This window comes from Alosa alosa, chromosome 19 (genome assembly GCF_017589495.1).
Source record: "Alosa alosa isolate M-15738 ecotype Scorff River chromosome 19, AALO_Geno_1.1, whole genome shotgun sequence".
Lineage (NCBI taxonomy): Eukaryota > Metazoa > Chordata > Actinopteri > Clupeiformes > Clupeidae > Alosa > Alosa alosa.
In genome coordinates, this window is record NC_063207.1 from 20,559,376 (window position 1) to 20,575,884 (window position 16,509).

Here is a 16,509-nt window from a genome sequence, read left to right on the forward strand (position 1 = left end):
AAATTGAAAATAATCAATTATTATTGATATATAATTACTGAAAGACCGGGGTACACGAAACTTGGTCGCATTTAACATGTAATAAGGATAGGGCGATGTTTACATGAAGTGTAATTCCCATTTCTTCTTGAAGCGAAATAAATCTGAGGATGTTTATCGGACATGCTTGGTTTTTTACTGCAGGTACGTTAATCTTGTAATATCAATAAGGACCTAGGTAATGTTCGTTAGCGTTGGTTGAGTGATGGGGGCATTTGATTTATTGCATTTGTAGAAAACTATAAATGCGGTTATACCAAGCAAATGTATAGCAGCACTGTTTGTATCTTTTCGACTGTCATTTATTGCACGTGCTACAAAATCATTCTGTGCAATGGAAGATTTACCAACGTTATAATCGGTCTGATACAGTTTGCCTATACATCGTGAGACTGAGACGCCTGTTTATTTTGTTTTAAGTGCTGGCAGGGTGTGAGAGGGGAATCGATGTGCTTTGATTACAGCTTGGTAGTTGTAGTCTGTGAAATTAAAAAGCACGTGTGTGAAGTATCCAAACAATGACACCTTCATTTCATTATGGCTGCTTTAGCAAAACACCTTAAGCTACTGTGTAGTGGGTCCCATTTAGAAGTGGCTACTTCATTCACGCTTTCCTTGACTCATGGAGCTGCGTGAATGTTATTACAACTTTCGCCCCGATATGAAAGTTTAAGTCAGCTTGATACTGTAAGGCGAAGCCATTGGTTTCAAAGGAGATTTTATTTGTGTCGCCAGCATAGCCTATTGACAATTTATGTTGTAAATAGGCCTACCTTATAATCCTACCTGTAGCTTAGGGAAGCTAACAGCTTTCTATTAGGATCTAGTTTGTTAGTTACCGTTTTGTCATAACTCCCTGATGCATTTTGCATTTAGAATAGCCAGAGCGTGTATATCTCAATCGGAAAATTAAACAATATCGGTGCCTATGGACTAGGCTGGGTGAACCCAGCCTGATCTGCCCGCTATTTATTTTTTGATTTCTTAAAAGATTGAGCTTGGTCTGATGAAAGCCAGACTAGCCATGGACCTCAGTTAAACAATGCAAGGGAACATGAATCAGCCTATATTTGCACTAACAATAACGGACAAAAGCTCTTCAACTTTGGCCCGTTAAAATGTGTATGAACAGTCTAGCGACGCATTTCATCAAGGCCCATTTGGACATGTCAGTTATTTGCACCACTGGTTAGATGTAAAACAGCATTTAGTTTCAGACTAGGCTACTGTTACTTAATTTGTGCATTAACAATAACGTTTCAGACTACTGTTACTTAATTTGTGCATTGACAATAAAGTATTACATGAACTAAAGATGACTAAAAATCTTATGTAGAAGAAGAAACTTTCACAAAAAAATCCATCCATCCAAAAATGACCTTTGTTTTGATAGCTGTTGAAAACGGCATGGAACTGACAGAGATGTTTTTGTTTAAATAAATAACATTATGCTGATACCTTTTTTGCTTTTCCCAAATACAATGTAGCCTACAGGTGTAAGTGACCTTTCATCAATCCAGTTGCAATGGATGAACTGTGATGAACTGCCCTACTTGTGATTGTTTAGAGATTTTAAAGGTTTTATAACAATTCTACATCTTCTTTGGCTATTCTACAATCTATTCACCTTTTCAGCACCAGTAGGGTACTTTCTGTGCAGCCGCACACACACACTCAGGCATGCCAAACAAGCATACACAAAAGTTTCAAGAGTGGGGGATGGAGTAAAATATGGAGACAAATTGAAGTGTGATTTATTTTCGCGGAACGGATGTACAGGACTGAGCGGCGGTCATATTTTGTACCGCTATGCGGTACATCTAGTTTAATTATCAATAATTAAATAATCAACTATTGCAGTTGTTGTGAGTATCATATGTAGTCTATTTGACTTTTGTTCTTAGTCGTATTGTGCTTTAACCATGCACCATGTTTTTTTTTTCTTTAAAGGACTTACAAATTAATTTATGTAGTGTCCTAACCACAAGATTTTGTCAGCAACACAGAATCCCTTTATACTGAGGAGGGCAAAAGAATGGACCTTTTGTTTATCAGTGATGTTTGTGTGCCTGAATCTTTTATGAGCGAGAGAGAAAGAGAGAGACAGAAAGAAGGAGAAGACACGACAGACATGTTAAACCCACAGGACATTCCTGTCTCCTCTGCCAGGTGCAAATATATATACCCAAAGAGGTCTTTCAAACAGTTGAGAGAGAATCATAAGTCCATATTTATAGGATTAATTTACACCACTGACTTAGAAATGAAAAAGAATGATATTTAGGATGGATTGTAATGTCTCTCCTAGATGCAATGACTAATAAAAGTTATATATAATACTGAGACACATTTTACTATGGACACATTTTACTGTCCAGCTTTGAGAATATTTGACCGGAGTTACATGAACACCCATGACAACATCCATTTCTAACAATAGTCTAGAATTGCAATGCTGAATACCAGCCAGAATAATTGTTAATTTCATTGCTGGTTGGTTGTGTCAGGTATGAGTGCGAGAGGATGTTTTATGACAATCAGAAGCAGAAAGGGGACCCTGAAGGGGGGTCAGGAGTCAGTGGTCAAGCAGCTACTTAAAACCACTGCAGCGTGCACAGCACGTCCCTAGACTTCCTGCATTCTGGATGGAGCAGGGTTATTTCTGCTCCTTCTGTGTGTGTGTGTGTGTGTGTGTGTGTGTGTGTGTGGGGTGTGGGGTGGTGTTCCACTGAAAAGGAAGCTGAAGATTATATTTATTGTGTAATTGAAACGGCAAATGAATAAAACTGGTCAGTCAGGTATGGTTGGTTGGTTTCCCTTTGCTGCTGTCCAACATGACCAATGCTCTCCCATTTCATGTGGCACCCAGTAGGCAATTCTTAAATAACAGCAAATCTTAACTTAAGTCATTGGTGTTTTTCTGACATGTCACCCCTTTATTTTCAGAGAGGATTTAGTATTTGTGGAGAAGCACATAAAGATCCACTTCAAACTCGCTATTGCTGTGCTAGTGAGCAGCTATCAAGTGAAAAACTCAATCTTAACCTGTCTAACCTAGGCCTTCATAAGAGAAAGTTGAATGGTGGTAGTAAGAGTTTTCAACTCTTGGAATCAATTATCTATCCTTATTGTCCGCTGCGTCTGCACTGTACACACTGGTGGTGGGTATATAAAAGAGCGACTGCAAAGAGAATGCCGCCGCCAGGGGCTAGCCAGCGCTGCGGCCTTGACACGGTGACTTCATTAAGTGAGGTATTTGAGGGTGACCTCAAGAGTGAGAGTGGCAGCCTCCACTTTAGCCGCTAACTGCCGCTAAGCTGCCAAGATTAACCGGATCTCGGAGACCAAAGAGTGGAGAGGGAAAGTTCTCAGTAGTGTCCTTGTCTCAGGGCAGCCTGCACTTAGCACATCTGAGGGCGCTGACACCTTGTCAAAGCCTCTGATACTCAGGCTTACTTCACAGGCGTGTGTCTGTCTCGCACTCAAATGGCCCCCTTGGAGTGGGATTCATTGTCTGATAATAACAGTGATCGTTTGGTGAGAACTGAAGGGCTATGACCGATATGGCTGCTAAGATTACAGATTGCTGCCAAATCACTTGCCATTATCCCTTGTGAGACTGCCAAGCTGGTCTTGAGACTTGGTCAGCTTAATGGCCTGCTGGTGAACTGACTGGCTGTTACATGGTGGTTTGTGAAAATTCTGTCATTATGTGACCTGTAAAAACTGGCTGGCTTGTTACTGCTCAGTGTTTTTTTTTCTTGGTTTGCAGTCAGTTGACTAGGCTTACTATATTATTTGTATTATAGGGGAATTGAGTGTTAATGCAGTGTTCTAACAGCTCTTGAGAGAGAGAGAGTGTTCTTGATGTCTTCGGAATGACACCACACCTCTTCGTAAACAGCCACCGGTTATATCCAACAATGTTTGCAAATATGTGTTGCCAAGGGCCAGTGGATGAATAGCCTCCAGAAGGGCTATTGCTTTCTTGCTTTCTTGCATAATCTAATTGCTGACAGTGTCGGGTCGGCTCAGCTGGCAGCTGCGGTTTTATCATTAACCTCGGTTATGCATGGTCAAAAGTCACTGCTCATTCTAGTGGCTGTTGAGCGCTTGCAGTGGCTATTGGGACCTCGTTTACCTCCATTATTTCCCTCATTTCCGTTTCTGAGCTCTTGATTGTTTTTGTTTTGTTTTAGTTCTTACGGCACAAAGGAGAGCTCATCTAAGGGAAGAAAGAGCTTCCAGAGCCGTGCTGGGCCAGCAGCCTCTGAAGGAGGCACATTATTTGGAACTGGCACTGCCGCCCAAATGCGTGCTGCAGTTGAAGGCAGTGAGTGGGTCTGTGCCAGCGGGTCTATATGCAGATGCTGGGCACCTCGCCATGCCACCCCAAGACGAGGCGCGCTGCCACACAGCATCTCCTGAATCCCGCCTCGCTTGCTGCGATGGCTTGTTTACCTCAAGAGCGCGCCTCTTGTGCTTCTTTGCTCTGACAAGATGCAGTAAAAGCAATGTGGAGAGCGCCCATCTTTATTTGCCTCTTTGTAGTTTCTCTGGGGTTTTTTTTTGCGGTTCAAGGACAGTGTTATCAATCGGTCTGAGTGCTGAGTGAAAACGCGTTCCTGGAATCCCACGGTGTGTGTGTCCTCCTCCGGTGCCATTGTGCGCCTGACAGGCTGGGCTTCTGTGTCCCCTGCTGGTGCAGCTGCATGCGCAAAAAAAAAAAAAAACACTCTCGCTGCCCGTGCCGTGGAGGAAGCATGTCGCTATGGCAACAACTGCTTGCCTGTTCACACGTGACGCACTCTGGTCACCAAGCTCCTGAGCAACAACACAAAGGAATGATCTCACATACTAGCATGCTTGTGCTAGCCTCATTTGAATAAGCTACATGTAATAAAATGTAATGCGTTGCTAGTGCTGTATGCAACAGAGCTACTATCTAAATTTTAACCCGCTTGCATGTGATTATCACTGAGTAAATACATCTGCAGGCTTTGCATCATTGAACTGACCTTCATGGCATTTGTCAGAGACTGGTCACTGTGGCTAACCCATATCAACTTGTATTTTTTTTTTTTAATTTTAGCCCATTCCAATTTAATTGAAAACAGCGTTGTATTTCTCCAGGGGCTCTGTTATAGAGGCCAAAGTCCGAACGCTTCCTACCACTTGACTGGTCAAATATGTCTTTAGACTTCTACACTGTTTTTTTTTTTTTTTTTGGTACCCTTAGAAACATACTGACTTACTAATTCACTAGCAGAACAGGTTTAGGTATGACAATTTGGCAAACAAATTTTGTTAGAGATTTTGACAGTCCAAACCTTTTACTAATCCGATAATGGTGAGTTATGTTGAGTCAAAACACCCTCAGGAATTCCTTTGAATCCTCCAATCATGCCACCTCTTCCAAGCAAGATGGACCTTAGGGATGCTCTTGTCTGGGAAGCTAGTTATTTTTCCTGGAGGTCTAAATACACTAAATGGTACATATGCTCATCCATCCAGGCCGCAGGTTATTATTTTCTTGACTTGTTCTCCCTGACGGCCACTTACCAGCTGGTACTAAAATGACAGTCATGCTCCGGGCTATGTCTTTAGAAATCTCACTTTGAGTGCAGGTTCCCAGCTCTGCTTGATGAAAGCAATTCTCCACTGCCATCATGACAGTTAAAATGATCTGAGGTACATGTACGGTACCTAAAGTGATCACTTTGCTGCAAACCATGTAGGAATTTTCAGACATTCTTTTGGAACAATAGCTGTTGGATCTTGCATTAGTTGAATGATAAAAAAAGGAACTTTTAGCCTCTGGCAAAAAAAAAACATTAAAAATGTATGATTCTAGAGAAAATGTAGGCTACAAACCTTCTGCCTGGTTTCTGCTGTAGTGATCAGTAATTCAGTTGATTAGGTACGATTGTGCTCCTTTTGGTATCCAGTATCTGATCCTAATGCGGATTACAGATCAAGAGAGTTGAATTACAAATGAATTGTCTTGGAAAGGCAGTTGACCCCCACAGATCTGGTTTCCGCTGTTGAACTTGGTCAGGACGTTTGTTGAGAGAGATGCTATTGTTTGGGGATCACTGCTGTGCTTGGCAGGGGACTTCCATAAACACGTCTGTAAGCAAGTGATCTCAATGCCTGCATAGTCAGCAGTTCTCCCAGCTCTAGCCTGTTTTTTCACCCAGCTTTTCCAAAAGGACTGCTACTGCTTCATGGTAGAATTGGGATTTAATATAGCCTACCTTTTAACTGCACTGTTCAAAAATAAAAATAAGTGACCCAAACATCTGTATGCTCCAGTGATCCCCTCCTTTTACTGCATGACTAGTCCAACCGTAAAGCACCAGATTGTTTTCAGAAGTGCAGTGGAATTATCTGTTTTTTTTTTTTTTGTTTATAGCCTACGTTATGTAGTGCACATTAAGGGAGAAATCTGACGAGTACTGTCGGTACGAGAAAAAACGAAAACAATCGGTTTTACCTTGCTCGAGTTGCTACAGCCAGCAGCTAACGCAGCCTACAGTGTACAGCGCTACACTCTGGGGGCATGTCCGTGAGCTCCCATTTACATGCCCTCAGAGTGTAGCGCTGTTGTTAGCCTGCGTTAGCTGCTGGCTGTAGCAACTCAAGCTATGTAAAACCGTTTTTTTTTTTTTGTACCGACAGTACTCGATGGCCTCGACAAACGGAAATCTATGTGAAAACTCGTTAGATTTCTTCTTTAAAGACACGGGGGGAAAAGTTGAGACCATATTTCGTCAGATGCCAACATCACTGATACAGCTCCCTCGTTTCTCATGACCTTGTGACCTTCTGGACACAAAGCTGGCAGTTCCGGTACACAAAGTGATGATGGGGCATGGCTTTGTGCTGGAGAGGAAAAACAGTGCAGGGTCAGTGATTAGGCTATGCTGCCAAGACTGGACGGACGCCTTGGTAACATTTGGTCAGTTGCTCATCAAGACGCCCCGTGGCTGGCTGACCGGCAGCACTCATGCTCACTCCATGGTGATTTTTTGACACTGACGTCAAATCCCCAACGCGTGGAGGGGTGGAGGGGTGGAGGGGTTCTTTATCCGCCATGCTCCAGAGATGGGCAGGGAGGATAATGCGGCTGGAAAAACGGATGGTTGCCGGATGGAGAGAGCAGGCTGACTAGCGCTGATGGCTCTGTGACATAACGCCAGGGTGGACTGATCCTGTCATTTCTGCTCTGCTTCACTGACTGACAGGCCTCGGCCATGCCCATCAGAACGCACACGCACACGCACACGCACACGCACACGCACACTCGCGCAAGCACACACACACACACACACATGCACACTGACACATATGCACGCACGCACACGCCGCGACACACACGCACATACACACACACACGCACACGCACGCACATACTCACACATGCACACTCACATACACACACTCACATACACTCTTACTCTCACTGTCACTCTCTTTTTCATCTACACACTGACACACACACTCTCTTTCTCTCTCTTCCATCCCACACACACACACACACACACACACACACACACACACACATACATACACACACACACACTCCCATACTCACACAAGCTCTTACTCAATGATGATGCCATATTGCCTCAATGCCACTGTTCACATACATGCATTAATATGCACACAGACTTTATGTATTAAATGGGCAGTGGTAGTGTAGTGCAGTGTTTCTCAAACTTTTTCAGACGAAGGACCATTTAACCAATAAAAAAGAAATGCACGGACCACCTAGCTAAAAAAAAAAAAGATTAGACCTACTTCAACAGTATAATAGCCTACACAATAGGCCTACTCACTGAACCACCTTATTGTCTTTGCACTTTGCTTATTGTGTCAGTGGATTCATTTGATTTACACTACATAGACAGTGTTGCAGAACTGTTTGGATTTACATACAAGTTGGTTCAATATTGCAAACAACTCATCTATATTATATTTTACCACGTCTGCTCGCGGACCACTTGGGATAGTTTGCGGACCACCAGTGGTCCCCGGACCACACTTTGAGAAACACTGGTGTAGTGGTTAAGGAACTGGGCTAGCGTGCAGTAGCCTGAAAGTTGTCGGTTCAATTCCTGGCTTCCACCGCTGTGCCCTTGAGCAAGGCACTTAACCCCAAGTTGCTCCGGGGACAATGTGATCCCTTGTAATATAGCTGACATATGTAAGTCACTTTGGTCAAGAAGTGTCTGCTAAATGTAATGTAATGTAATGTAATGTAATGTAATGTAATGTAAAACAAACATCACTCTCTCTCTTTCTCACACACACACACACACTAAAAAACACACCCATATGCACAAATAAATAAACCAAGCCTATCCTGTTATAAGATGTCTCCTCCTAGAGATTTACCACAGCAAATGCCTTTGACAGTTCAGTTCATGATATAGCCAGACACATGATGTTGGCATGGCCTCCTTTTCTCCATAAAGTGCTATTTCTAGATGTCCCCTGATGCAGCAGGAGGCTAATTAATCATTTCTGACATGTTCACACAGCTATGTGAATTAGCGTTGCTGGAATAGGAAGTACACCATGTGTGTTTTGGTTGGCCAGACGTTTGCTGCTCACGATGGCTGACTTGTGATCATCCATCTCACAAACATGCACATTGATGCCGATGCTGTTTTTTTTTTTTTTTCAAGTGCTGAAACTGCTAAGCGTATGTTATGTCATGTGATGCATGGCTCAAACAGGCAAAAGTTACAATATACACAAGGCAGTAAAGTATTTTACTTTTTTTCTTCATAATCTCTTTCTTTGATTGCACACACACACACACACACACACACACACACACACACACACACACACACACACACACACACGTCCAGAGGATGTGCCTGCTTCTGGACTCTCTTCTCCTCTGTCTGATGAGTCAGTGCGTTTTCCTGAGGGGCAGGAAGAGCCCCAACACAATGCAGAGCGTTGAAAAGGCCAACATGTGAGACACGCAGATAACCGCCCCACCCGCGCTGCCACCACGGCTCGTGTTTGTGTGTGTGTGTAACTGTGACTGCTTGTACCTACTTGCTATTCCTTCAGTAACCTTGACTGACCCAGTGTCAAAACTTGAGCCATAATGTGAACCTATGGCTAGTGTAGTTGCTGTACAGTACTAATGATACGTGTTTTTTTTAGAATTATAAACAGAGCACAAGTAGAGAAAGGGGGTGAACAAGGCGAGAAGGAAAAGAGAAGATGTTGGAGTGAAAGGAAGAGAGCTTGAAAAAGAGAAGATGTTGGAGTGAAAGGAAGAGAGCTTGAAAAAGAGAAGATGTTGGAGTGAAAGGAAGAGAGCTTGAAAAAGAGAGAAGGAGAAAGAAACGCGGGTGGAGGGGCTTTGCCTTGCTGCCCCGGGGTCATATTGACTGAGATAACTGCCCTGGAGTGGGCCTCCCACTGCGCTCTTCACACTGGCCGCCCTGGTGTTTAACAGGTCCTCAGCTGCTGCGTTGTGTTAGGGTTGCGCACACTCTTTAAGTCAATATTTGAAAGGCAGACTTGAGAGACTTAGACACCCTCCATGTCTCTTTGGTCTGCTGGCCAACAGGCTGAGGGGCTTGGCTTTAGCAAGCAAGCAGTCAATTTGCATCAGATAGTTGGAAATCAGAGGCCTTCTCGACAGTCACATTCTTTGGACAAGGCTCTCTGACAGATTTAGAATGCAAAGTGTAAACTAAAGCAAGACAACAAATTGAAGGAGACCTAATCGATACTGTTGTGGTAAACGGTAGATTGTGAGTCAGTTGAAGACGTACAGAAGACAGGCGGCTCAATGGTGTTTTATGCCCTCAACGTCGTCTTCCAGGCAGCGCTGCCACCGTCGACTTAAAGGCACCTTATCCTAAACCTAACCCTAACCTTAACCCATGCCTACCCATAGCGCCTTCCAGGCAGCGCTGCCTTGAAGACAACGTTGGGGGCATAAAACACCAAGAAACCTCTCACCCACTGACTTCCTGTCACTCTTCACTGTCCTGTCTGAATAAAGGCATAGAAGTGTATAGAAGTACTATAGAAGAGCTCCAGTCAGTCCAGCAGTCAAAGAGGTTACATTAGGAAGTTGAGTATAGAGTATAGAAGTACTACTGTATAGAAGAGCTCCAGTCAGTCCAGCAGTGAGACAGGTTGATTAGGAAGTTTCAGAGGTCAGTTAGAGAAAAGAGTAGGCTTGACGAGGAATGGGAAGTTTGTTTTGTCTGAGACAAACGTATGTCATATGTCCATGACCATATGTCCTGTGACCATGACTGTATTTAATAGCTGATTGCTATGTGATTTTATTGATTTTTGTTATGTTGGTTAAGTTTTATTTTTGCTTTGCTGACAAGCCTCTTAAATTTGCCTTGATTTTTGATCATATGAGCACAAACAATTGTGCACAAGAACATGTATTGATACCATTGGGGGTTTTTGAAGATGGTCAAAGCCGAAATTTCTATCTAATGTAGCAGTTACATTCTAATCCTATCCAATTAGCTAACTTCAGCAAATCGCTCTTCTCTATGTGGGCTTAAAAAATTATGGCATTATATAGGCTCTTGTAAATGAATGTTTGAAGTTCTCACCATGTTTCTTTTTCATAGTCTGCTTTAAATCTCTCTCCTCTCACCTGAGTGGACAGAAATGAAACATAGTTGTTGGTTGTTTTACCTTGCTGTGCTTCATGGAACGACTCAGAATGATGTCCTAAATGTGCACCTAAAGCCAGCAGTATTAAGAAGCTTTAATGTCTGAGTGTAATCACACTTGGATGCTGGCTACACAGGCCATCTCTTTTTGGCAAACATGCTACTGCATTGTTTATTTAGTGCTGTGTTATCACTCGCCGTAACAGGGAGGGATTATCCTTATCCAAGGGGCTCATTCGGTTTGGGCTTGACCCGGGGCTTGAGTTGCATTTGAGCTGATCTGCTGTGGACTAACAGTTCATAGATGATGAAAGGATTTGTCACATGAAGTGATGGTTTGACAGACATTGCTGGTGGCTAAATAATGATTTTTTGAATACAGGCTTGTGTAAAATGTGTCCTGAATGGACATGGGCATAAGATAAAGATTTATAGAAACAATAGAACGTTCTATATATTTTGGAAAATCATGCCAAATTCTCATCATATATTTTAACTTTTTTCAGTCCTTTTAGACCACTAAATGTCTAAATTACTGAATTTACTTTACGGGGTTGTGTGTAATGTGTGCTTTTATATTGCTGTGTACATGAGCTGAGCAGTTGCTGATCCTGTTACCTGCTCTGCAAGGTGTTTACACCTTGATGCAACGCAAAATACCCAGAGAAAATGAGCTCCACAATTCAGCTCCATAGTTAGTGACACTCCAATTCAGAGCAGAAATCAGATTAGCCTGAGAACAAGGGCCCTTGGAGATTCGCCTAATCCCTGCTCTGCCATCTTCTATCATTGAACAGGGCCCCCATCTATTCCCAGGTTGTCTATGAAGGCACAGGCCACACCACTATAATGCACTCTAATGCAAAAGGAAGACAAGAGAGATTATCATCAGAGATGCAGTTATAGCTATTCTTATATCTCTTTTGTTATCTGTGCTGAACAAAATGCTCTGTGCCATTTCCTAAAAATTCGCTGTGAATGCCAGGACTCTCCCTAAGCGATTTTTCATGGCCCAGTTGTTAGGACGACCCAATGTCTGCCGCCCCTCAACGGCTGTTGCCGAGATGGAACTGAGGTTCTCGGCAGAAGGCTCGCCTTAATTACGTGATTAGACTGTCACATATTCCTCTCTTGTTTTGCCTTTGGCCTGGCCTGGCATACTGAACACATTCTGAGCATTCTGCCAAGGCCTGGTGCCAATGCTGGATTGATTTGCTCACATGACAAAGATGGCATGTGTCTCAGCTGGAGCAATGATCCATTGCCTTCAGTGTGTAAATCAATCTGGTCATTAGGCCATGCACTGGCCTTGAACTTGTAAGTCATGTCAGTGAGTGACACAGCAAAGTGTGTGTCTGTGTCTACTCCCCCTAACCACGAGCAACTGACTACTAGGCCTATCACCAGCCTGATAAGCCTGCATGTCGATGCCTTACTTTGCCAGGCATAAAAAAAAATAGACTAGGAGGGGGAAAAAGTGAGTAACCTAGTTAGTCAGACTTTAGAGTTTAGCCATTGGGGATGTTTTTTTCCTCAGGTATGGCAGCAGGCTGGCAGGGCTAGCTTTTTGTGTGTTTGTGTGTGCTTGCGCTTAGAGTCCCACTGGCAAGCAAATCTGCCTCGGATATTCCCTCATTGCTGCACAGGCCCAGTGGGGATTGGATTATGCATGACGACTTGTCTCAACACCCCCTCTCACGCTGGTCAACCCCCTAATGCTTTCTCTCCTGAGAATCAGTGTATAGGCCTATCCATAATAAACACCACATTCATACTACGATAGCCCCCCATCCCCCCCCCACCCAAAAGGCTGTAGGCTTTTCTCAACATAGTATGATATTTTTATCGTGATACTTTTATCTGCATGATGGCATGTACGTATACAGCTTTACATTTTCAGCACTTGAAAATCCCCTGTGAGTTAAGTCGTCTTTTCATTAAGATAAAAGTTTGCATTGTATGAACATGATTAAAGGACACATAGCGCTATGTCATGCTGTTGAGCGGCTGTATCTTTCTAAAATAACCACACTTCATTTTAGATTAGATTGTGACATGTTCATGATGTAGGTAGACCTACATATCTATGCATAATACAATGTACATAATACTATGTATAAGTGAATCATTGCTAGATCTATATTGATTGTGTTTCTATTTGTGTCCTTGCAGATATCACTGAGAAGAGTGAACTGAAGACATTCTTTGAAAGCAACTGCTCACAGATTTATTTTATCTTCTATGAAAATTTCATTACACTGGAAAGTAACTTAAAACAAAAAGGTAAGGAGCACTCTGCCACTTAAGCACTATCTCACCACTCCCCCTCAGTTGCTTGAGCACACAAAATATTATTAGATTTGACAAACTCGACACCCTTGGCGGGTACTCAGTGGGATGGTGTCAAGTTTGGTTTCTGTTAGTGTAGTATGTGTCCCACATTAATCTCTGACTACCCTTTCATTGATGGCCAGAACACTGTTCAGGCCAAACAACATATGTCTGTTCATGCAAAATTAATTTGATCACCCTGAAAATGCTAAAGAAATATCAGCTAGCTGTGTTGTTGTTGCTAGTTGTGTTGATGACATGTAGGACAGTGCAGACTTCTCTGTTTTCAGCTGGGTCAATAAAAGCCAGCGCTCATGTGCTTTGCCTTATATGGCATTGGGAGGGGGAGGTTGGTCATATCTTGTTTGGATTGTTATTTCTGCCAAAGGCAATGGGCACTGCAGCTTTATTGGCCAGGTTTGCATAAATAAACTAGGAATTTGACTCTGGGTAATAGTTATTTGGTGCCAGACCAGACCTGTACAGCATATTACCACAAAAACGGAGAAACAAATGTGCACACTTTACTGTTGCTTGTGTGTTTTTACCTGTTTTCAAACCACCATCATCATTGGACGATGGTGTCCCAAACCATCTTCATCAAGAAAAATTATCTGATGGGGATGTTTGAGATTTGAAATGAAGTGATTTTAAAGAAACGGTGTGTAGCATGTTGAATCCTACTCCATTTTCAAACATGTGGGATAAATGTAGTGCCCCTCAAATGGCACAAAACACAAAAAGCCCTTTAGAGCCAGTGTTTTGGATTGTTCATTCTGGGCTACTGTAGCAAGATGGCGGCACAACATGGCGGTCCAATAGAGGGTGATTTGTGTAGATATAACAGGCTAATTTAACCTAATGAAAACAAAGCGATTCATATAAGGAATTATACACTAATAAACACATAGTTTTCAATACTATAACCCATTTTATTGTTGTAGCACTGTAGCTTTAACACAAAAAATAACAAACATACATTGACATACATTAACAAATCCTGTAACCAGCTGTTTCCCTATTGCTATGTGATAGCCTGTGTGATGGTGTTTCCTGTGCATCGATTTAGCTGATGCTCTTCCACCGCCTTCCTCGCCACAGCTGAATATTTTTAGTGGAGTTGCTAAATACCACAGGGCCTTCTGCAGTAATTTTTCAGAGATGGCCGTCAGGCTTCTCCTGACAGCCACAACATGATAGCCTAACTGAAGAATATGCAGCGCAGAGTTTTAGAGCCAGAAACAGTCATTGTGCTAGGCAGCAGGAGGCAGATTGGGCACAGCATATTCCTCAACACTGTGTTTGGCTCACTTCTCAAGGGACTCTCCATCTCTTACCCACATCAAAGGCACATTGCTATATTGTTGGCACATTACATGGCAGATGTGATGCACCTTGTGTGTGGTTGGGAAGGGTTCGGGGTAGGGGTAGGGGTGGGAGGGCTAAGTCTCAGTTTCGGGTGGCTGCCCTGATTGAGGTGGCAATCTTCCCATCTGATGGTTCCCTCTTCTCAAAAAAAGTGGCCTGGAATCTCTGAATTATTTAAGCTGGTGTTTTCCCCCTGGCTTGTCTGAATGCAGCTATGACATAACAGAGTAGCATAATTCGCTGCACACAGGAGACCCACATGCTCCCTCATTTAAAGTTTAATGAGGCTCTATGTTTTTGGTTCACACTGCTGGGTATGGTGTGTAGCACAAGGTCACCCCACCTCCCTAGGATCAGGGTAGAAAGACAAGGGCTGGTAGGACTGTAATGTGTCTCAGCTAGGCCCAAATTTGTCCTTTATTTATATTTTCTTCACATTATGTTCTTGGATCCAGTAGTTGTTTTTTCCCAAGGAATAGCAATTTTGAGGTAGGATGATTGATGCAAACAATAGGAAATGGGAAATTGTGCCGATTTCGGATAGTTTGCCGGACAAAACATGTAGACAGTACAGTAATAACAAATGTGTCACCATGGTTCTCCCTCTTTGCTGAACATTTGGCCTTTACCTTGGCTGTGTCCTGAGGAAATTCTTGAATCTGTTGATTTTCTGTTAATGAACTGTCTTTGAAGAAACCGTTTATCATCTTGACCAATGTGAAAATATCATGTGACAAGCCACCAGCTGCTCCCATAAAGTCACTGTCCAGCCTTGTTATCAAGAAGTCACAGAGAATAAAGGAGACCAAACAAACAAAACATATAATGTCTACAGATCTTGTTAAACAATGTTTGTCAACTTCGACTGTGATGCACTCCAGATTATTCGGAACACACTACTCAGTTGTCTTTACTGATCTACAGTACTAAATTGCCATCTTTGCCTTATCACTTCCGTCAACCTGTGCGTAAAAGAAAAATAATGAGATTTTGCGTGTGATCGTCTTGTTAGCTTGTCAGTGCTGCCGTCATACACAGGGAAACGTGAGGCTATATCCCATATGCAAATCTGTCTCTGAGTCTTTAATGTTCTGACATGCCTCAGACACTGATCTATTCATACATGTGTCTCTCTTTCTTTCTCTCTCTCTCTCTCTTTCTCTCTTCCAGGGAACAAATCACAACGGGAGGAGCTGGACTCTATCCTGTTTATTTTTGAAGTAAGTTCCTCACAGCATATTTTAATGATCATCCTCCATATTCTACAGGATTTCTGTCTCTCCCTGGGATTGCTTGATCATATCACATATGTCACTCAACAGTGGAGTTGTATTAATGAGGGATTATTTGCTTTTAGCATTATTTTGTGTACAATACTGCAGTATCTCAATTAATGAAGACTGCTACAGTCTGGTCACCCAGCCCAAGCTCACAGAGCATGTTAACGAAGCATGACGAGTCGAGGTTAATCTATTCCCAATCATGCTCCAAAGATCTCATTTTAATTAGTTGGTTAGCTTGGGTTTTAAAAAAAAAAAGTCCCTGCACAGCAGTATCTTGCAGTGCGTTGCGTGCTGCATTGCATCCTGGGATTGTGGTGTACGTGCTGCTGACGGTTCCTCCATCCTCTCCCACCAATCCTCCTGTTTTTTCCCTCATGGCCGGAATGGAGGCTCCGGTTTCCAATACAAACAGGCAAGCTGGCAGACAGACTGGTAGGCAGGCTGATAGGCAGGGCAGGGTTGGGTAGGGCTGGGGAGCTCGAGTTACGTTTGCTCAGGGCTGTGAGCCGTTGCTGTCTGCAAGAGGAGAGCAGAGTGGCCAGACCTGGCGCGAGGGTAGTGTCCCTGATGTGTCAACAGAGGTCGCCTTGACAAGGACGGCTGAGGAGAAGCCTGGCTTTTTATATGATGGGCTTGTCTCACCTGGCCAACTTCAAAATGAGAGAGAGAGAGAGAGAGAGAGAGAGAGAAATCCAGAGCAAGCCAGACTGAGGGCATAGGGTGTTCAAGAGCTCTCATTCATTTCAGTCAGACTGCCACTCAAAAATCCTCATCCACCTAACATCCACTCTCTAGTCAAAACAAAG

General features: G+C 43.0%; 1 protein-coding gene across 1 annotated transcript in view; it reads left to right on the forward strand.

The window, feature by feature from the left end:
• Positions 1 to 16,509, forward strand: part of ralgapa2 (Ral GTPase activating protein catalytic subunit alpha 2) — a 112,830-nt gene that overhangs the window by 8,131 nt on the left and 88,190 nt on the right. The window contains 2 exon segments of the mRNA XM_048270721.1: positions 12,894 to 13,004; positions 15,591 to 15,640. Coding sequence (XP_048126678.1) covers positions 12,894 to 13,004; positions 15,591 to 15,640 — 161 coding nt within the window.